This window comes from Caloenas nicobarica, chromosome 6 (genome assembly GCF_036013445.1).
Source record: "Caloenas nicobarica isolate bCalNic1 chromosome 6, bCalNic1.hap1, whole genome shotgun sequence".
NCBI classification, from domain to species: Eukaryota; Metazoa; Chordata; class Aves; order Columbiformes; family Columbidae; genus Caloenas; species Caloenas nicobarica.
This window is the reverse complement of record NC_088250.1, coordinates 35338008-35361596: the sequence shown is the minus strand read 5'-3', so window position 1 is coordinate 35361596 and position 23589 is coordinate 35338008. Positions and strand designations below refer to the sequence as shown.

Below are 23589 nucleotides of genomic sequence, written 5' to 3'. Positions count from 1 at the left end.
AAGCTTTTTATTTTACAAAACCTGGCTGCCAGCTGGGACAAGATGCACTGAAATGCCACATGAGGAAGGCCTTATGGAATTGAGGGACACAAGAAGGACAAGTACTACCTGCCTCAAAAAGAATTCTGGCTTTAAAGATAGTTCCCGCACACTGGTCAATCTAAGATGTTTAGATAAACATTCTGGATCCTTTAATTAAAGCAAAAATGATTTGCCAATGGAAATGCATCAAGTCTTATACCTTTAGGAGGCATTACAAAACACAGACAGGCTTACATCATTAATTTTGCAGTTCTACTCTAGGTTAAAAAAGAAAGATCTTCAGTAGACAGAATAGATCATCAATCCAGAATGTGGGAGTATTAAAGTGAAACCCTAGTACTTGTCATTTTTACTTATGCAGTCCATTCTTGCTTCAAAACTTTATAAAAAAATCTAGATGCTATCAAAAGTAAAACAGATGAACAAACAAGAACATTTTCTGATCTTTATTCAACAGAAGTCAAAGTGTAAAGGTAGTTGTCCATTCTCGCTTAAGTTTCACAAAACCTGTAACAAAGTCTAGGAATAAGATAACAACTTGTACTGACTAGTAAAGTCAGTTTTCCAAAGAACACTTGGACACAACTGAGGCAACACAATTGCTCTTGTGCTGGTCTGTGTAGCCAGACAGGCGAGAAAGGAAAAGCATTTGCTGGAGTAGGTTTCTTGAAGCCCTGAAAGGACTATAACCCCTGGGACCAATTCCTTCTCCAGCCCAAAGATGTCTATTTGCTCCATTTGCTAAAAAAAAGTCATGTTTATGCAATGATGTCCTGGAAGCAAACTGCATTTTCTCCAAATATTCTTTATCTACACAGCACATTTAAAAGTATAATGACAGATAGCAAACCTCTTGATAACATTTTTCTGGACAGTTTATCACTGGATTTTTCCTTTTCTGTTTCATCTTTTGCAGGCTTTTCTTCTTTTTCAAAAGACTGTGACAACTGGATCTGAATTTTCTCCTGTCAAAAGTAAAATTCATTCATTCATGGAAATTATTGCAAACAAAACCTGCAGGAGAACTGTTTTGTACTATATTACCTGCAAAAATAAAGTAGTAACAAGGAAAATAATTGCTTTGATATTATTTCTGATCCCATATGTACTTTACGTGACCACAAAATGCAATTATTTATCAGCAAATCAAAAACTATAGAGAAGACATAGAAAGTGCCATTCACATTTTAGAATTTACACACACTTCCAGGCCCTGAATGCTATTTCAAAATGAATCCGGAGTATCTTATATGATACAGATACGTAAATATTCCTGGTTTTCAGACGTTTTAATTGTATACAGCTTCTAAATTTTTAAGTCATGCATCATCTACAATGCTTTTTTCCACATTCTTCACAGTTCTTCACTATAAAGTTTGTCTCAAGTTTCAATTTGGTTTGTATGAAGAAAAAAAAAATAAAACAAATCTTTCAATCTAAGACAGACCAGCATTCCCAGATCCACAAAAAAGGAAGTGTTTACAGTACAATATATCAAGGCAAAATTTGCAAATCTTACAGTGATCTAGGCTTAGATTCTTAACTGCCTGCCTCTTCTGACAGTAGCTTTGTGTGTCATCATCTCAAAATCTATGTTTTTACACAAATAGGTGACCTGTTTCCCAAATACAGCAAAAAAGAACTCCTCTTTGAAATTATAGTGACATAATGGTCCCCTAAATAGTGGAAGACCGGAATTTGTTTTTTGTGCCTCTTTAAGAAGCTTGTCAGTGAAGGACTAAAGCATTTCAGATAGAAAAATGAGGAGATATGGGGAACGGAGACACCATCTGTTTGAATAACTCCAAGAGAGGAAAGCAAAGCCCTGTGAGAGCAAGATTCCCCCATTCCCTTTTATCCTGAACTCCCTCAAATGGCAATTTTGCTCCCCCGATGCCAACTGAGTTGGTGTCATCTCCTTGATTTGAGAACATCTGATCCTCCCCAGCCCAAAGAACCTGCCCCTCATCCATCCTCACCTATGGCTCTTCTGTCCCACACCTAAACCTTTCCCATGCATGCCTTCATTCTTCCCTTGAACCCATTCCTACCCATACCCAGGCACCTGCTCTAAGCTTCTCTTGTGTCATTCCACAGACCTGATCTCATTCATGTGAGCTGACCAGAGTTAAATATAGTCAGGACTCACCAAGACCGTCTCACGCGCAAACACACCCTTGCACATCCTGCAGGAACGCTCGTCCCTGCCCCGGCACCCAACTGCTCTCTCCCCCTTGCTCCCTTCAGAGCTGGGCAATGGAAACCCTGTACTAATGAGGTTATGGCAAAATCTAGGTTCAATAATGCATTTTTGGAGTAACAACTTTTTCAAATGAGGAAAAAACAAAAATAGCCAGTAGTTTTATCAGCTTTTCCTCTCATTATGATTTTTCCCTCACATTAAATGTTCTAGTTAAACTTATTAATTCATATACACCCTGCAAAGCAGCATTACAACTGTGAAGACTTCTCACTTTTTATGAGATTATCTACACCCAAGTCTGACAAAAACCATTACCAGTCACTAATAATGAACTCTTTTGTATAATTCTTTCCTAGTCTAGAGAATTCGCTTGGCTACAAACCATTGTCAAGGTTTACTGTCCAAAACAAATCTTTGCATTCCTTACTTCATAAACTTGAACATAATTCAAATGAGCAACTTATTTGTCAATATAAAGTACACTGCACCTACTGTTCACCTAGTAGCTGCATTAGCAGTTATTTGAAAAAGAAACATGGTCTGTGTGTTACTAAGAAATTATTTCTGACTTGCATCCACCAATATTTTATTCTCCATTTTACAATAATACTTTGCAAAACTATCAGTAAATTAAGGAAATCTTCATAGTCTGATTTTCCTTCACTAGAAAATAGGTTGACTACATACTGTACACTCATCTGAAGTAAAAGCATACAGCAATAGTCAAAGGATTTTAGCGAGCAATCATTTTCATACTTCTTTCCCCAACAAGAGCTAAAAAAGGAACAGCCATCTGAACAGCCAGTTCTACTACCACCAATTCTACTTTAAAGTGTGATACAACAGGACTGTGTACCAAAGGGCACTTGCTTGTGATTTCATGCTATAAAAACTGTAGTGTCTAATTAAATATGACCTACTCAACCGGAAAGCTGCTGGAAAAAAAGTCTTTTAACTTCTATTCCCTACAGTTCTTTTAATCCCACGCTGTTTGTAGTGGGTCTCTGCCGGCATACTGATTTAACAGACTCTTCACTGTAACTCTGGAGTCCTCTTTGTAGCAGAAGGAATTGTCATCAAATCCCAATTAAAGAAGAAAAAGCCAAACAAAAACCAAAACTCCCAAAACCTGATAAATTCATCCAGTTTAAAACATTTGAAAAAACATTAAGAGTCAGGAAACATTACAGAATATTATTCAAAGGCCCTATGTCCTGGAGTCTTGGCTTTTTACCAGTAATCTCTAAAGCCAACAATAACCTGAAATTACACCAGCCAGTATAAACTAACATTATAGTCTCTGGTCTTCTTCCCCCACGCCCCTTCCTACAAGTTGTTTTATTTCGCTAAAGAAGAAAAAGTTCAGTCTTTTGTAGGTTTATATACTTGTTACCATACTAGTAAGTAATTCATATGGCAACAGCCCTTCCTTAAAGAAGGCTGAAATAGATCATCCTTTGCTACTGTTCCTACTTCATATTCAAGCATACAGAATATGAACAACCTAATATTTAGACAAAGGACAGCAAAACAATAAAGAGCTAGTGTATTTACAAAGATAGAAGATCACGTAAAACAGTTATGTTATTCCTCCTGCAATAAACTGATAGGCTTGTACTTCCATAGGACCTTTTAGTAAAGGGTTACCAGCGCTTTATAAACAATTAAGGCTTAAAAGTTTGTGAGCTCTTACCTAGGTTTCTCAGTAAGGAACAGTATTTTTTTTTCATGTTGCAACTGCTGAAGAATATATAAACAAGTATACCAGAAAACAAATTGATCTGCTTAAGACAATTGTCTGGTCTGTCGACCTCTTTCATTACAGCTTTCTGAGGAGGAGCAGCCAGCAGTGACTTGCTAAGTGACTTCTATGCCTGCATGTGCCCAGGAGTTTACTAAGATCTTGTTACAGGCTGCTCTACACACTGGTGTGAAACGTGGGACTGATAAACAGTCACACGCAGTCCCAAAACTCACACCGCTTCCCAGTTGAGTAACTATATTTTTCGTCCTATCAAGGCCAACACTTTCTAACCATTAAAAACTGGGATTCTTCGAGCATTATCAGCAACTTTATCTTGAGTTTTATTCTTCCTAACTCTTAAAATCCATTTGAAGCATGAACACAAAACTGGAAGCCATTTTTTGCAGTCACTGATACAACAGAGCAGTGACTTTCCAGCACAGGGAAGCAATCGGAGGTTATTCGTGCTGCCAGGGAGAGCTGTGCAAGACAGTCTCTCATTCACCCAGCCACGAGACCTGCCACCGCATACACATCATGCTTTAAAGTTAGGGGCTTGAGGCAGCCAGCAGCCACCTGGTGCTTACAGAAGAATTCTTCCATGCCATTCCCAAAAATTCTTTGTGTAAGAAAGCAAAATGTGTGAAGAAATTGCCTGTATGAGCTGTTACAGAGGGTCATGGAAAACCTGTGCCCCATAGGATGTGCCCTCCAGCATCAGAACTTGCAACAAATTTCTACTTGTAACTCCTCTTCAACATGCGTTTATCCACTCTAAAGGGGAGAATTAAATCTGTTCTCTTAATCATTTGCATAGTTATTGAGATTCATAAGCCATTTTTTTCTAGATTACTGTTTCTAAGGAAAACTCACAGCTTGATCTAATTTTGTTTCTTAATACACAATCTGCTTTATAGTATTCCCTTTGTATAAACTTACATTATCACACAATTCAATTCATTCTGTAGAACCAGTCTTTACATCTCTTCCATTACTGCAATAACTCCTTTCAAACAGAACATTGCGGAACCCAGCTAAAGATCAATTCCCAGAGGACACGGTAACAAGCGTCATCTGCAGAGAATGCTTATTACAGAAGTCTGATTTTAAACCATTGAATATATGGTGTCGTAGAGTGCTGGAGGTTTTAAAAATCCTAATGTCTCTTGTGTTTGAAATACACTGTGGGTGAACAGCCTCTCAAATTAGGATTCTCTCCTCCTGTAATTAGATACAATGACTGAAAAAGTTAAACCCTACTGCTTCAGATTAAACAACTAAGCCTGAGCTAGATTTCAGAGTCAGTTTTGTTAATCTTATGCGTAACATTACGACAGGGTTGTAAATAATTGTAAACAGCATTAACTTTTCTGTTGTCTTCTAATCTCTTCATCTGCAGCCTATACCAATCTAAGACTTAGTTTTTCATCAAATCAGCAGGCCTAGTGTGAAAATTTCTCTAGTCAACTCTTCAAATATTCGTATATTAGCAAAGGACTATAAAAATACTATTTTTCTCAGGTTTCCCAAGGGAGGAAAAAAAAAAACCAAACAAGAGCTCACAACAAAAACACCCCAACGACAACACCACCAAAACAACACAAAACCAAACCTACCTACTTTGCGGTTCAATTTTACAAAATTGTAATGAGTTCAACAAATACCTGCATGAGTTCTCAACCTCCCTCCTCCCCAAAGTTGAATTACAACTTGTCCAGCAAACCCCTCTCACACTCTGCTATTCTACTGGTTCCTTCTAATTGTTAAGAAGAATGAGACTTGTCACAAAAAGATAGTTTAGCTTTTCAAGTAACCGTAGAATAAGTCAACATGCTTTATGAGTAAACCACTAAGGATCGTTTCAGTTTTGTTAGGAAGGAAAAAAGAGCAGCAAGAAAAGCATTTTGATGCCCCGCATTCAATACATAGAACTAAAACCAGTCATAGTATTTTGCTTTAAAAACACAGATTGGTATGAAGGTAAAGTCAGAAAAGCTAGATTTGTTTTAAATTCTCCAAAGTATTTTAACAGATTTTATCCAGCATTTAGGAACTTCTTTAAGTGTGTTACATCATTTTAATAGATTAGTCTTCAGACATACCTCAAGCACGTGTTAATAGAAATACGAGCAATTATGACTAATATGCAGGAATTCAGTTAAAACACCAGAACTTACAACTGCTTATATTGTCTAAGTATAAAAAGCTGATAAATTATGCTGCATATATTAATCATCATTTTTCTGTTTTACTGATGGCAGGCAGCACTTAAGCAATTTAAGACTGCCTCAAGCGCACTGTAAGACTAGAAAGTTAAAACTAACAAACCCCCTCTTCCTGCATCCCAGGCATCAACCATTGCAGTTCAGAAAAACAAAGCAGCAAATTCTTCAGCTGATATTACCACCTCTGTCAAAGCTGCGTGTTTAAAGAGTACCCAAAAGATTTTCTTCAGAATAATAAGTTACTTCAAATTGTTTCAGAAACTTCAGTAATGTGATTTTTACCTGGAAGTCCTGTGATATTTCAGCTGTGGGAGGTGGTGGATATTCTTCACATACAGCAAGGCTCCGAACTAACTTTAACTTTGTGTTTGACTGAAGGAAAGTATGTAAAATTAAAAGCTATGGCTTATGAAAAATTATATAAATATATCATAAGCTGTTATTTTTCCATTCATTTTATGTAAAACAAAATGGCTGAAAACAGCATTTTTAATATTTTCAGTAGAATAAATAATTTCCTTTAGGACAAAAATACCCAAGCAACTGCAGCTTTTGAAGGCACTGTCAGCACAATAGAGCACATCTAATGGAAAGTAAATAAAATCTTTGGGAAAGTGTTTCTCTCCATAACAATAAGAAGCCACCAAAAATTATAAAGGCAAACCACAAAAGCAGACAACTAGGCAAGACAAAAATCCAACAGAATAAAACAAAGCTTCAATGCCAAAAAATAAAACTAAAGGCACTTTTCACAACGTAACAAAGCTTCATCAAGCATGAAGGGCTTCCTTAGCATGCCAGCACACACGTCTACTGTACCTTCGACCTTTTTGCTGTCTGTCCAAAAGACTGCACTGGCCGCTGAATGATGGGCACAACAGAAAAAGGTTTATATTAAACTTAACAGTACAGTTTTATTATTGCAAAAGTCTGTATAAAAGAAAGCTTTAACAGTTATTACTGGTCAAATCTGTGAAAGGAACAGCAGATGCTCTTGGCTGAAGGATTATATGCTCTCCCAAATTCATCGTGCCTGTCCTTGATTTCTCTTCTCCATTTATCAACAACAGACATGACAGAAATTTAACAGGAAGCAAGCATTATTCTTGTTCAGTGAGATCCAAGCAGTTCACTCTCTCAGCCAGATCCTACATTTTACATTATTGTGTCCTAATTGCCTTGGCAACATATGGCTTTAGAAATTTTCTTCCTGTTCCTGAAACCTACCTGGAAAAAGTGATGTGGAGGAGGAAAAAAAACCAAACCAACCAAACACCACATCACAAACCCCCTCCAACATCACCTCTACCAAAGGAACAGAAGATGACCTATCATAAGCAGGTTAAAACATGGTTTTTTTCTTTCATCTTAGGACCTATGAAAGTGAGCTTCAAAATGGGCTATGGTCAATTTTTAAAATATAATTTAGTAACTTAACATTTTTAAATATTATCTTTCTCCTCCCAGAGCCATCTTAGTAACTTGCTACACTTTAAGTTGCTCTTTCTCCCTTCTTCTATTACTGTTGTTTCTTTTTTTTTTTAAAACAAAAAGATTACCAGAATTTTACAACAGTATGCATGACTGAAAGGTATATTTGAATCAACAAAAGTGTTTAACGATTTCTTAACTGCATAGTTTAAACTAACTCAAATGTCTGTGACAGTTACACAGGAGTAGAAGCATGTACAGCAGCATAATATAATTTAAGTATCGGTTTCACTGTAGAACTAAAACTGATGAACAAACAAGCTTTTAAACAGAATTGGTTTTATTGAGCACAGGCTTAATATTTGTAAGGAAAAAGTAACATGGGTAACACAATTTCAAGTGTTTTTTAATAGACAATATTTCCTCTTTTATGAAAGCAGTCTCCTTTCAGAAGGAAATAAATAAAAACCCCATTTGAACACTACACGAGAACAGCCCTCCCCATCCTGGGCTCATAGGTGCAGATATCTATCAAGTGCCTTAGCAGAACACCCAACCTACAGAAAAGGGTTCTACCATGTAAATACAAAAAAACTCCACTATTCTCTCATTTTCCCCAAGTCCCAAATATCTTTTTTGGATGTTGCACCAGCATAGCTGAAGAGCAGCAGAAGGGGAGCTCATTTAAGCTCATTTCGCTACATAAGAGGATTTTAAATAGCAGCACTGAAAACAAACTGAACTCATCATCATGTTTTTAAAGGCAGCTTGCTGAGATTTTGAGCAGCAAAGACAGTTCAAATGTTCTCATACCTGGAACAACACAGAGACTCTGAGTTTTACTGTTACCTGCAAATATTTTTTTCTTTCACCCAGCTATTCTGAATGCGTATGTTGCATATTGAAAGCTGGCACTCTGCATAACCCTGGAAAAGTTTTATTACACCAAGCTACTAAACTTTCAAGAACTGGATTATTTCCCAACCTTGTAACAATTAAACCAGCATCAATAGTCTTAGGTGGGTTTGAATCAAGTAGTGTAAACTTCAAATCAGCACTGCCAACGGAGTCCTTAGTTTACTGTCAAAACAACAGGCAAAAGAATCTACATTTGGGCAAATGGTTTACCTTTTGTAAATTTTTGGAAGCTTTGAATCCACCATAAAACTGAAAAGAACGTACAGAAGCAAACGCTCCAGATTCACCATTTGAGGGAAGGGGGAAGAGAGAAAACAATCCTTTGATAGGGGTAGATTCCTCGCTTTCCTGCATGACTTTAAGGACGTCAAAAGCTGAAATATAAGCCCTGCATCCAGCTGTAACCGTGAGGATTAAGCACCACGCACTTGACAGGTAAGAAACACTGGAATGAATCTGGTACAGCTGATGCAAGAAAAGGCCTTTGATGTAAGGTCTGGCCTGGAAATACAAAACCCAAAGTGCTGTGATATCACCAGTAACTGCACTCACAAAACCTGAAGACAGCTGGGCTTATCTCTGTTCTGAGGCAAACCCACATCGACGGAGGATAACTATGTTTCCACTGAAATTCCAGGACAATAGGCAGTCAATGCACGTTGCAGCTGTTAATTCGCATTTTCTCTCTTTTCAGGTCCATGAATTTTAATCCTGTCCTAGTTTCTCTGCATTTACTAAGTTTTGCTCCTACAGAGCATCTTTATGTTCCCCATTTGTGAAAAACAATATAAAGCTACTTTAGAATCCATAATCCTTGGTGAGTGCAAATTAAGCAATTTCTTTCTATTTGCAGCTCTCAAAGACTTTTACTGACTTGAGAAAACACTGTGTTAATGAAAGCAAGATTAAAAATAAATTTATGCCCCATTTGAAGTCAGTATGGGCATGATTTCAAGACAGTGTTTAAAAGCAAGTATTCCAAACAATTGCATAATGAAAATGATTAGGTTTTTGTCTTTAAAAAAAAAAAAAAAAAATCACAGCAGCTTTTAAGACCAACTACTATGCTTCATTTCCAATTACAAAAAAAAAGGGAATTAAGATAGAGTTTACCAAACATATATAATCACTTATATCCAGGCTTTCAGTAGCAGTATTTGCCTATTTTATTCTTTCCTTATTACTTCCACAGAGCACGTTTTTTAGATACAAAGTACAGACCTGGAGCTGCTGCCCACCTTCCTCTATCATCACTATGCTGCCTAAACAAACAGGTCAGGCACAAGATGCAAACTTAGAAGTATGAAAGGTTTTGTGAGAAGGTCCTACATCTATTATGTTTCTGAAGTACCGTTTAGACATTTCAGAGGACAGGCATGACATGACAGACCTGAATGAAGAGTGTTTTAAGGACATTCAGTTTTTCACCTTTCCTTCTATCAGGTCTCCATTTTAAAGCCGGTTAAGGGCTGCAGTCCCAACAACCACAGATAGAGGAAAGAACAGTATGGTCTATGGTTACGTGCTGTCCTGTATTAGTCAGAAGGGAACAGCAATTTTCCATGACACAGCAGAGGATGACTGATGGAAAACAGTTTCACCATTGGACACAAAGACATTTTCAACAGTTCGAAAGTAACTAAACAGAATCTGCTCAATCATTTATCTTTAAAGAAGTATGAAGTCACATCTTGGAGGCAAAGACAGGTAAATCCTGACAAAACCAAAGCAGCTGAGGGGAGGCAAAGGAAGACTTCAGAGAACTCGAGCTGGGGAACAGAGTGAGAAAATGAAGGCTTGTGCTAGTATGGAGGGAGGAAACTTGTAGAGAGAGATGCTCAGTTGTTAAGTAATAAAATTAATCGAATTCCTTCAAAGGATAAGGATATCTGCTTAATTAGCATAAATCCATAGTAGAATTATACTCAATGCAACATTTGCCTTGCCTGTATTCTTTGGTGGATGCACACAACTCCTGCATTCACATACCAGCCTACATCCTTCTGTGAGGCTTTTTTTGTTGGTGGTATTTTGGTTTTACTCTCCACAGCTTGCAAGTGCTTTTACTGATATGTAGGAATATGCAGCTCTCAGTCTTCTACCGCCTTGGCAATCATCATCCAATCAAGGATCTTATCTCTACTTATTAACGGTTATTTTTCAATGCAGAGATGACAGTACTTAAGACTAACATTCTTCTCCCCTCCACCCAACCTCCACAATGCATCAATTGTAGAATAAGTACAACCCTCCTTTTCTGTATTACACATGAGCCAATGTGAATTTTTATGGAGATTAAAAAAAAATTAATCTTCCTAATAGTGAGTAGAAGGCATTACACTGTAAGATAGATCCATGCTGTTTACTTATTTTTTTGCCAACATTTCCTGACATGTTAACTTTCTAATATCTGTCTTTAGAGTGGATGAAGTATTGCCTGCTTCATCACCCAGTGACAAAGGCAAACTTCAGACCCTGTATTGTAGCTAATTCAGAATTAGTATGTTGTCACCTGAGCCAGATAAGATTAACAACTGAGAGACAACTGTGACTTTTTGATCACGAAAACTACCATAGTGCTGACACGTGCATGACTTTTGTAAAAGTAATTTCCATGAGTGCTGCTTATTTCCAGTCCCATTTAAATGTTATTTGATGGTCACTTCAAAATATAACAACTCAAAAATCTTCCGTAATATTCTCTATACCAATTATACTACTCTTGTACTGCTTGAAGAAATTGGGCGTGCTACCCATGTACTCTAACAAAATATTTTTCTCATTCACATTGTACCTCCAACAGTGTATGCAACAACAAATAGGTTACTAGTGCACATCATCTCAAAATAATCTGGAATTTAGAACCAAAGTTATATTTCAAAATATAATTACCAGTTTCCAGAACCATGAAGATCCGGAAACACGCCTGAATTCAAACCATGATAGGTTCAGACAAAGATCATCAGCCTGTTTCTTACTTGGCTGTAAAGAAGTTAAATAGCAACTTAAAATCAAATGATAACTGTACTCAGGAATATTATTGTAGTTTGCCAAGAGGTGTAAAACCTCCTAAGCAAACAGCTACTAGCTAGGAAAGCCAAAACCAAACCCCATAACTCCCATCTTTGATCTACTCAATTAGTAAACAAAAGAACACAACAGAGTCTGATAATGTTCTCTAACATTTCTCCGCAAATCCTTTGCTCATTTTCCTACCACTACGGTAACATTTAACCTGCCCTTAATGAAGAATAGTGCATCCAGTGAAATGTCACTAGTCAAACTATTTAATAGTCTGTTAAAAACTTGCTGACTCCTCTACCATTCCCAGAAGTTTTGTTTACTATGGTCAGGCCCAAATTTTTGTTTTATATTTTAGCATAAGACATGCTTTCAATGAAAAAGCCTCAAACATATGACATACAGAGTTGCACTAACAACTACTGTAGTACAAGTGACATTAACATTTACTGACTTCAATTGTTGCAAAGGGCTTATGCTAGCAAGGGTTCCTCTTCATAACTGACCCTCTTCCTGTCGCTCTGGAAATCAACGTCCTCAGCCTACAAACTTGGTTTTTAATTACACTACTCATGTAACAGCGATGTTCTGATTCTGGTGGAGACTCCCGAACACACCACTCACATCGACACTAAATTAAGATGACAGTAAAGCCACCTCTATCAAATACGTTCATTACATAGTTATTCAGTTCATCGTGTGTATATTTCGGCCACGAGCTACTACTGCTGTACAAGAACGAAACCAATCAACCAACCCTCTCGCCAAACCCCACAGCACTGACAGCACCAACAGATTCATTTTTCTAGACTAGGCCTGAGAATACAGCAACGCTTGCTAGCAGGAAGGCAGATTTGCTACTTGAGTCTCACAAAAGTTTCCACAATAAAATTCGTTGAATGAGAAAATGTGAATGAGATTTTTTTCAAGTTACTGAATGATATGAAAATAAACTTTAAATCAATGTTTAAGGCTCACTACTGGGATATTCCATTCATTAAAAAAAAAACCCACAAAAAAACAAAAAAAAACCCAGCTCAGCTGTAACATCTATCAGCTTTTCAGTAGCAGTTATTTCTCATACATTACAGAAAAGTATTTCATTTTAAGAATTTATATTTTCCATAAAATTATCCATTTACACTGATGCCAGTCTTAATAAAGCCAGCAGATATTAAAGTGTAAAACTGCATTGTTATTACAGTGGTCTACAAGATTTATTTGGAAGCAATTTAACACAGCTGATAGAGCTTATTTCACTCAGTAGAATATTGAATTGTTAGTCTTGAACAGAACTACTCCCCAGAGAAACTTTTACTCAATTCTCAAGAACAAGAATCTAATAAGCTACAGTCCTGTTTCTGCGGTCCACAAGAGAATACTGCCATACCCCATATCCCACACAGGATTTCATCAGAAAATTGTTTATTATTAACCCACAGACAAGACTATAGAAAACCAGTTTTTGTCTAACACAAGCTGTTTTTTCTCTTATAAATTTGCCCTTTTTTCTATGTTGTGCCTGAACATTTCGGTTGCTTTCCTTAACTCCTCACCTCATCTATGATATTTCGAGTGTTTGATGACCACATGGGCAGCCTCAGCCAGGAGTTAGCTAGTTTGCCCGGTGTGAAAGACCCACCCATCCTTCAGGACTCCTGAGCACAAACACTAACTGCACAACTCAACCTCAGAGGTATTAAATCTGCTGCCACAAATTCTTAATCCACCCTTATTGGTGTGTTCTCCTTTAACACAAGATATTTTCATACTATTTCCCGTTTCTCATTTGAGATTTGATGCCGCAGTTTCTTTACAGGTGCATCTCCCATCTTGCAATAGCCACTCATTTACATGCATCAGCTCTTCAGTGCATGCAGGAGGTCCCTAAGCTTTCCTACCTAATATATACCAAAATTGTCAAGTAGTGCAGAACGGAGGAAAAGGGAATGTACAGGGAGTACTGGCTAGCAGCTGAGATGGGATGAGAGCTCATCGGCTCACTGTGCCATTGATGTAGAGAGAAAGAGGCTGGACTTTCTGCTGGTGGCTAGGGCAGGACCCGGACCTACTGGCCTCATGAGCTCTGCTGACTTGATTCCTCCGGCACCTGGGGATTTGGATTACCTACATCTGATTACTGGAGCCTTATGCTGCACAGCTCTGATGTAAAAGTGACACCTGGACCACCTGTAAGTTGCACACAGCTCAAGAGCCTGAGATTGGTCACCTCTGCGAGGGCAGACAGCTGAGCTGTGCTACAGTGTTCTGTTCAACGCTCAACATTCCAGCGGTTTGATCAAACCACACTATTGCTATATTGTGTCTTCCTAACACAGCCCGGTCTCTGAAACTCAGTCAGGATTCAGCAAGAGCAAAAGACAGCTTGAGTGCCAAGTTTTTCCCCTTGTTCTGCTACAATGAAAAGACTCAACTTTACATGTACACTCAAGAAAACACAAATATGGACAAGTTGTCTGGTCTCATGCAAACTGATAATCTACTTCAAACAATTAAAAATTACTGACTCTCATATTTATATGAATAGAAACAGAAGTGAGGCAAAGGAGGAGAGAGGAAGCAATAATCATCCTACTTGCCTCCCTAACACCAGTCGAGTTTTCCTGACTGTACCAAATCAACACACAGGAGGATCATGAGAAAGGGAGAACAAGACACAGACTTATTCAACATGATACGCTAGTAAAAAATAAAAGTGAAAAATTTCTTACCGGCATATTGTTTTTGCTATCAGGACAATTTTCATCCTTTTCTGCTTGAATCTGCTCCTGACTTCCTGATTTTATAAGGTTTTCAACTGGGTCTGTATCTTTAAATTCAGCTTCTGAACCCTTCATTGCACCAGTTTCATCTTTTACAGTAAGAATATCAGACATCCTCATTAGAAAAGGTTATTTTAAAATTCTACAAGAAATATGGAACCTTTAGGACAAAAAAAAGTGGATCACTGAGTAATTTTAAATTAATTTAAAAAAAAATACATATCTAAAGAGCTACCCAAAATAAACATGATTTTGCTGCAAAAAGGATTCCCTCTCCTGTTATGATATTTTCACTTTTCTTGAATTAGAGAAAGTGATCATTTTCTTTTTAACCACTTTTATCAAGAGGCTTATAATAACAGACATCTATACAAACAAGAACTAAGAGCTACACTGTAGGATAACGCTTGCAGATTCTCCCTTCTGTATTTTAAAATAAACACCTGAACATTCCAATTCTCCAAATCAAAGTAGGTTCTAACAGAAACAAGGAAAGCTTTTCCCATTTGAAAGGAAAAAATAATTACATATAGACTTATTTTAAATGGGTTGAAAGTAAATAGATGAATCGTAATGCACTAAGTGTGCGAAGATTCATACATTTCATTAATGCTTTTAAGTACCCTAGTTGCCAGGTAAAAACCAGACAAGTTCTGAATGCAGAAACTATCTTACCTACTAAACGTAGCAAAACTAGTCTTAATAAAATTAAGCACTCTCTCAAAAGCAACAAAGAAAGAAAGAGACAGCTTTGGTAATCAGGATAATAACCACCATTATCAGTAATTACAATTTATAATAATAATTTTAAATACTACACAGAGAACTCTAATGCTTAAAGCTGTAGCAGAACCACCCTAATTTTCCCTAAAAAATAATACAACTTCTTGTCATTACTCCGCTACAGTGCAAGATGTAAAACCAAGAATTCTCCATTTCTTAAAAGAAACAAAGAATAAGATATGAATGCTTAAATTCCTCAATAGAAAACAAACAACAATCAAATAACATTATGGAAAAGGCTAAGTATCTGATTTAGTACCTGATATGTCCTACAGTTTGGGGATTGTGGTCTCCCACAAAAATACAATAAAATAATCCAAAGTTCCTTTTCACAGTTGTCAACCAAGATGTCAGTTGTAATGAACCATCTGGAATCTGGCAGGAGGAGTCCCATGTCCTTATCCCCAGTGTAGAGTCCTGGACAGAACTATGTTGTCTTGAATCAGCAAGAACATCCCTTTCGAATGCCTAAAAAAGTCAACAAAGGAAATACGTGATACTTTTATTCAGGATGGGGGAGGGTAGAGGGAACATGACACTCAAAAACTTCTACAGTCATTTCAAGCAAAAAAAGCACAGAAGAAATCAGCTTTTGTCATATCTATCCATTCTACTTGCTGTATCTAGCAGTGGTAATACTTTTTGTTAGACTTCCGAGATATTTCTGTATTACAGAGTTAACAAGTAGTCATAATAAACATTTTGTCGGCAATCCTAGTGAGAAACTGTTTATAGAAACAAGCAAGTATCTTCCAGAAGAGTCTGAAAAGACAGTTTGAAATAAGCAGCCCAGCAGGTGTGGAGGAGTAATAGGCCATGAAAGCTCACAAATCCTTGTTAGCATAACGTCATTTTTCTCTTTGTCATAGTTAATAATCTGCAAGCACAATACATAACCCATATTTTAGGCAACTTGAATTACAGGAGACAATTTTATTTTATTCAACAAAGTAATTGCTCCTAAATGAGGATTTACAAATTTCTACAAAACCGACATTGTTCCATATTCCCTTTTTTTCAGATTTGCTTTTCTGAACAATAACCTCACCACCCACATGCATTTGAAGTGGTAGGCAACAACAGACATCTAAAAGCTAACAAAGTGTAACCTATTAGCATAGCAAAAATATCCTAAAGCAAAGACGACAAATGACTATCTTTCAAACCTGTGAAAGATACACTGAAATAAAATAGCTGAAAAAAATAGCTGAAAAGGATCTCTTGTATTGCACTCCCCAAATATTTTTCTCATGACTAGTCAGAGGCTATTAAAACCAGTACAAATTATAATAAACATCAATAATACCTTCTGTCACCTCGGTTGAACTACTTAATTTCCATGTGAGTAACATGGTAATTAGAATTGTTTCAGGAAAACAAACAAGCGAATAAAACACATCAGAATTGTTTGAAGTGAAATTAAGAAACAAACGAGACATTTACTCCACAACTATAAAAATTGTTTTAGTCAAAGTAGGTGAAGAACCTGCACTAAACTGTTCTCTTTCAAAATGAAAAGTTGCACTATATGTAGGAAGAAAGGATGGAAAGACAAGTCCTGCAAGATCTTCATGTCTCCAACAAGTTGCATCTTTGCTGGGAGAACTTGAAAGCATTTAAGCGTTCTGCAGTATGAGGTCACTAGAAAGCAATTCATATCCAATTTACAAGGCCAGGCTGTGATAGCCCCCAGACTTTTATCAGTTTTAATGTTTTGTCACATAATTCAACGAAGAGTTTAATGTAAAATTACATACCGGAAAACTAGCTAAGAAAAATAACACTGACTTTACATGAGAGAAAAGCCATATCCTGTTTTAAGAAAAATTCACAGAACTGAAGATGGGAAGTAAGATTTACAATGAAACAAAAGAAAGTAAATACTTAATATTCTCTATGTTCCACAACAGTATGACCAGCTTGTATTCAAATTGGTTTGGATACACTGAAACATACTGAAATCTTTTGATCCCTTCCTCAAAAACCACCGTAAAAACAGCACAAAGAAACACTTCAGAAGGTACGTAAACAAAGAATAATATATTTCCCCCTTGCCTCCGAAGAAACCCTGCAAAAGAGATTTGGGTAAGACGACTCCTAAATTACTATTTAAAAAGTAGGTAACATTTAACACCCCTTCCCTAAGTGCTAAAAGGTCTGCATTCATCACAAATAGTTACATTGAAATCAGTAATGCAACTTTGTGTTTGTGACCCACAATAGCCAGTTACTAGACCAGGGAAAACATTCCATGGCTTAAGTTTTCTCTAATATAGGCAATTTTCAGAGTGAGATAATTTGGTTCTAGTTTCTAAACTTCCACCGATTTGATTAAAAGAAGCTTAGGAATTTTGTGTGCCACAGACTGAAGGGGACGGGGACAGACCACGGTCCGTCCTTAGGAATCCCATCTCTTTCACCTCCCCATGTATTTGGATGTTGATTTCTTGCGTCCCACGCAGGACAGGAAAAAGGAGAAGCAAGCAAGAAGGCAGACGTTAGGATTCGCTCTACTCTTGGGAGAGAAAATAGGTTCTAGTAAGCAAACTGATTAAGTGGCTATAGACTGGATAGCAATATAGACCAATATTGGTTAGCAGATTTTAATAGGAGGGACATGATACCTCTGGTCCTAAAATTATCCCAGCAGTTGAAAGGACTGAGTATTAGGGGTAGAACATCACCTGGTTTTGCACTTAAAAATCCAAACAGCTAGCAACAGGTCTCATGAAAAAAAGCTTTCCAATTTTAGTATCTTTTTTAGGTGACAACAGTAGGCACCTACTCTAACAGGCAGGAAGCACAAGGACTTGTATGTTTAAGAGTGGTGGATAACATGTCATATTTATCTTCTTTAACCTTCAGGACTGCTGTTCAAATGTATGCTCTTCCCCTTCATCATATTGGTAACGCTATATCACCATCACTCATGCTAAATTCTATTACTTCTCTTTCTGGAAAGAGGTAACCACTTTGTCTAGGGAACCATTCTGAATGTGCCCCTTTTCAGAGGAAAAATTAAATCATGATATGTGGAAAACCACTGGGTCCTTTGTTTCAGGTTCTAACTTGAAAATCATCATATGCAAACCCACTAAATTGACTTGTAACGAGTGAGGATATTTCTGGGAACAGGATCTCCTCAACTTAATCCAATTTCTCTAATAGGCATCACAACTTCCTCCTTCTTGTTGGCAATGTAGATGGAGATAGAAAGCTTTGCTCTGCCCATGACAGAAGAAATTGATTATTTTTTCTTTTAAAAAGAAGGTAAAAGACAGAAGGTGATTTTTTTGCTCTTTATTAAAGCTATTACTGATATCATTGCTCTCAAAAAAGACTCCAGGAACAACTGTCAAAATAACTGGTATCAATCAAATTCAGGACAGGAAATTGGATTAGAAGGGTGGGGGTGAAAAATCTACATTCAACACACAAAGTGGACACACTGTCAGTGGAAAGGTCAAATGAAAATTTATTTCTTAAGCAGGCTTCTGTTCACTGGATTATTGCACAGGTCCTTTGTTGTGGACAATATCCACCTACCTCATTTTTACTACAATTATGACTAGTTTACTCCCTAATCTGACAGTCAAAAAATCAGTCACTGCTAAATTCCCAGTAAGGCTTGTGCCAGGTCATTCAGAAATCTCTAGACTATACATAGCCCCTTGTCTTAGGTCTCAACATTTGTTCTAGTTACATGTAAAGCTGTACTTCTCTTCAGAAGTTGCTTTAACTTTATTATTGGAGCACTAAAGGCTGGAACTTAATTATCCATCTGTACTCTCCCTGAAACCAGACCAAGTTTATGTGAAACAGAACAGAGAAAGCCATACTTGTTGCACTGTGTATCTATATTAGAGTTTAAAGAAAAGAAAGCAAACCCAATGTTTTAAAATTTAAAGCAGGAAGCAGCAGCAGTTTAATTGTTTATCCCAGCGCCAGAAGGCAAGCAACCACAGAAAAGACAGGTGAGATATAGGACCAAGAAGCAGCTGGAGAGGGGGGCAGTAAATATTAAGACACAGAGACAGGCAGTAAGGAAGTCTGATATTTGCCCCAGCTTTTTACATACATGTGAAAAAATTGTATAGTTTTTTTACATTTGTTATATAGTTCCCATATGCTAAGTGTGAGAAGAGATGCAACAGAAATTGATTCTCTCTGGTACCTCTAGATTTCCTGCAAGTGTTTCTAAAACACTTCGTACTTCTAAAGTCTTTCAGAAAAGCAATTCTATGCAAGATGAACAGAGGATGCAATACAGAAGACTTGACCAATCAGGAATCCTCCATTTACGACTACAAAAACCATCTTCGCAATCAAATTAAGTGAAGAGTCTGGGAACGTGCTCAAACCACTGAGGACAGAGTTGAGAACGGATGACACGAATCTAATAAAAGATATCTACAATTGCGCATTTGTGCTGTTGGTTTGCTTTCTTAATTCTCCTAGGTTGGAGTCACAGAGCTGACATTCCTCTGCTTAAAAGACCCCCTTATGCATGTACACATGCCCAGAGGAATCATAGCCATAGGTTATTTTCTATACTATTTATGCCATATTCTATTAAACTGAGAAGAATCAATGTTGGGTTTACTTCTGTGCTCCTTGAAGCAGGATTATAAGGATAATCTTTCCTAGAGAGGAAGTATCAGGAAGAACAAAAATGCATAAAAGATGCTCTGCACTAAACAACAATTATCATTACTACAATAACACCAGACTGGTGTTGATCTCATCAGAAGCTGTACTGTCCGCATAAGAACAATCTACAAATTCACCTGTTTTTCCTCTGGGAGACCTGAGCTTTGTGTAGGATCCATGTTATTTCAAGAACTGTTATAGAAGTAGCTGCATGAGAAAAAGCAATAAAAAAAACCCCACTGGCCTTTCACCATAACTTACGCAGTCGCTTCAGGCAGCAACCTGCTCCACAGCTCTATTGGGAGAACTAATTGATGAGTACATAAAAATTTCTGGGAACAGTCCTGCCTTAGCCGTAGCATATCAGTGACACAAGCCTTCCTTGGATGTGGAAGCTCTTTTTTTTTTTTTTTTTTTTTTTGAGGAAGGTCAAGACCTTCCCTAGGAAAAAAAAAACCACAACCTTTGAAGACTCTTATATAAAAGGCTTGCCACAAGAAGAGCTTTTCCAGCTATTTTTCACCTCAATTATTTTAAGAAACATTTAAACACAATATAAACATATTTATATTAGCACTATAATCTCAAGGTTCCTGTGATTAGGACAAACACCAACCCTCCCAACCAACCAAAAACACTCACAAAAATGTTTCTTTGTTAGGATGAAAGGGGAAAATGTTTATACCTTAAGCTGAAAGATATGGATCAAAATTCTAATTCTTCCATTAAAAGAAAAAAACCTATGGGTATAATCAAAACAGAATTACTGCATCCAGCTACTACTTAGTTCTTGAGGACCACTAGCTACACATAGTTCTTAGAAATAATTTTGGCAAGTTAGACCAATGCCTCAGGCAGCTAAATTAGAGAACTCACTGGTGTCTAAAAGGGGAGGTCTTGCTGCTCCTTCTTTTCCCTGTGGCCTCTGCCCAATGCTTTTGAAATGTGGTCCCATCTCCACCTTTGCATCAGCTCTGGTGTTTGTTGAACTTGTCCATTGTGTGATTCAACTAGAAGTGACTGAGAACCATAAAGCTCTTCTGCTAGGGTATTTTTTGCTAGGCTGCTGAGCTATGGTGGTGGACAGAATGTGTATATGAGCAAAAGCCAGCGTGAAGTAAGCAACAAGTGGGACAGAGAGAGAACTGTACTTTCCTTTTTGCAGTGGTGACTTTCATAATAAGCTCTGCCCCAGTAGTCAATGAAGGATGCTCTTCAACAGCATCAGCCTAATTAAGTTATGTGAGGGTACAGATTAATACTGTTTTGGGGAAAAAAAAAAAATAAAGTAGGTATCTTATTAACTGAGAGCCTGTAGATGAATCCTGAGACAGAAGATGGACAGGCTGATAAGCACCTGTATTTGGAACAGATTAGTCCCTTCTGGGAAGCTTTCCTCAGGGGAGGGGCGGGAAAAGGACTGGAGAAAACTGCCCCAGGTGATAAAGAAGAGGACAATGAAAAACAAAAACCCCACACAATCTTAAACATCTTGACTTGGAAAGCAAGGGAGGATTCCAGAGGGAGCAACAATCTTCTGCCTACGAACCGGCCAAGCTACGCTCTCGGATATTCTGAGTGCCATGAGCCAGGGTCTGCAATCAAACTTTTGCTCTCCCTTTCTCAATTCATGCTTTACTTACCTCTGTGGCCCAGGGATTCAAAGACTCTTAAAATCTACTATGCAGCTTTTATAAAAATGTAGCAGCTGATCTTAAGATTACCATTCATTTAACAGAAAATTCAAAGCAGCTCTGTACAATTATGAGCCACAGAAACTAGAATTATGCAGAGGCAGCTGTTCCCTTTTTCCAAAAAAGCCAACACACACAACTCTGTTCACATGCTTTCTGCATGTTATCTTATGTCTGAAGTTTGAGATCCATTAAACAACTAACTAGGGAGCAAAGAGTCCTGGCCTCCCTGCTCAACTATGCTATTGTGCAGGTCCGGTCCTATTAATAACACAGCATTTAAACGAGAAACTTGACAATTTTTGAAGCGCGAATCAAAAAAAAGAGTTCCTAATCTTGTTTACATTTATGTATGGGAAAATGCTGTACAAATGAATCCATGCTGCATTGACTTACATACACTGAAAGATTTATGCTTTTCCCACTGATACCATCTACAGAGGTTTTGAAGTTATACATTAATCAGTTAACAACTGAATGTTATTTACTCCATTAGCATCAGAAGATACTTTTCATTTGATTCAATTTACCAAGATATATAGTAATCAGATTTTCAAAGCAACAGTACTATGATAAATCAGAATACAAAAGCATAATGTGTAGTGACTCTACTTCTTCCAAAATTAATTAAGGACTAGATGCATCCCACTGTCTATGCAAGTTATATCCTACTATGTACTGAGTGCAGACATCATTAAAAAAATCAGCTGGACAGGAACAACACCAAATTCACCAGAAGATATTTGATGACTTTCTTGAGAAAACTCCCTTCGAAGGAAATTGAGAAGACAGGAGGAAAATCCCACAATTGTGAACAGTACTCTGTAGTTAATCTTGCTGTACTGGTTATACAAAGTAATCTTCTCTCTTATTTATTTGTCCTGTTGCTCTGTCAGAGGTATTACTCCAACAGCAGAAGATGGCAGAAGTGTGCATGTTTACACCTCAATCACTCCAGCCTGGCCTGGTGTCTAAGCTCACACAAACCCTCCCTGACTGCATATTGCAAGAGCGAAGCAGGAGAGAGAGAGGGAAAGACAATATTTTCTGAAACCGACTTCAAGACAGTTACCTGAAAACTATTTTCTATACCGTCTCACTGTCAAGCATCTACAGAGTACGTCTGCAGACAAAAGCTATTTTAGCCTGAACACTATTATAGCATTAACCTTTAAAAAACTACATACCTCAGAAATAGCAAAGCATTTGTGGAAAACACATATGTTGACTGGCTAAGCCCCTCCTCCCCCAAAGAACATGCCTGTCTGAAGGCATGAGTAAAGAACTATTTGGAAACGCTTATGAAATACAACATGACGTATCTTTAGCTTTTGCTAGCGTAGTTCTGTTGGCTTGGGAGGTGAAAGATGCTCTTCTCACATGACATTGCTGTACCAGCAAAATCTGGGTAGAAATGACTATGCTGACAGAAGATTTTGTTAGCTCAGCTGACATCATTCAGAGGAACCTAACTGAAAGCAGAAAAACTCCTCCTGTCTCTTAAGCCGTTTCTGCTCTGGGAGCTCTATGGCAGATGTACATACAGTTCTGTATCTGTGTGCCCACACCAGCACCCTGCCCCAGCTTCAAGCCATTTCATCTTTCAAGCAATTCCCAACTCCTCCCTTTCTGTCCTTATTTTGTTTACATCGCATGGTCACCCATCATCCTTTTGTCATTTGGCATAATTTCTTCCATGAAATTTTCACTCATTTTCAACTACATATTTAGAAAGCTTCCGACAATTCCATGAAACTCAGTAATAGCACACAGCACAATACTGCATCACCATATAATACTGTTGCGTACCCATTTAATACCTTTAGGTCTAAGTCATCTAGTGCAAGCACCCAAAACTGAAGCATCTACCTGATAGATAGAAACATTAATTCCTTGGCAGTGTATTTTTGCTCAATCTATAACAAAGCCATAGCAGTTCTGATGTCTGCTTTGATAGTGCAGGAACTTGAAAAAAAAACCCAAAAACAACAAAACACAAAACCAAACAAAAACAACAAAAAACACAAACACTGATCTTCATGGAATCAAGTGTCACGATTTTTAACAGCCACCCAAAACTACCTGTTATCTCAAC

At 37.5% G+C, this 23589-nt stretch overlaps 1 protein-coding gene across 12 annotated transcripts in view; it reads right to left on the bottom strand.

Annotated features, from left to right (window-relative positions):
* The window catches only part of R3HDM1 (R3H domain containing 1), a 50048-nt gene extending 34550 nt beyond the window's left edge, over positions 1-15498 (bottom strand). For 10 of the 12 annotated variants that reach the window (XM_065638092.1, XM_065638094.1, XM_065638098.1 and 7 more), the window contains exons 1-5: positions 15410-15498; positions 14317-14527; positions 7034-7075; positions 6497-6586; positions 893-1007 (exon numbers count right to left, since the gene is read on the bottom strand). In XM_065638092.1, the coding sequence (XP_065494164.1) occupies positions 893-1007; positions 6497-6586; positions 7034-7075; positions 14317-14487 (418 nt within the window). In that variant the 5' untranslated portion in view covers positions 14488-14527; positions 15410-15498. The remainder of the gene's footprint in view (positions 1-892; positions 1008-6496; positions 6587-7033; positions 7076-14316; positions 14528-15409) is intronic. The other 2 variants (XM_065638097.1, XM_065638104.1) reach the window with 1 other exon arrangement.
* Positions 15499-23589: the final 8091 nt, after the last annotated feature.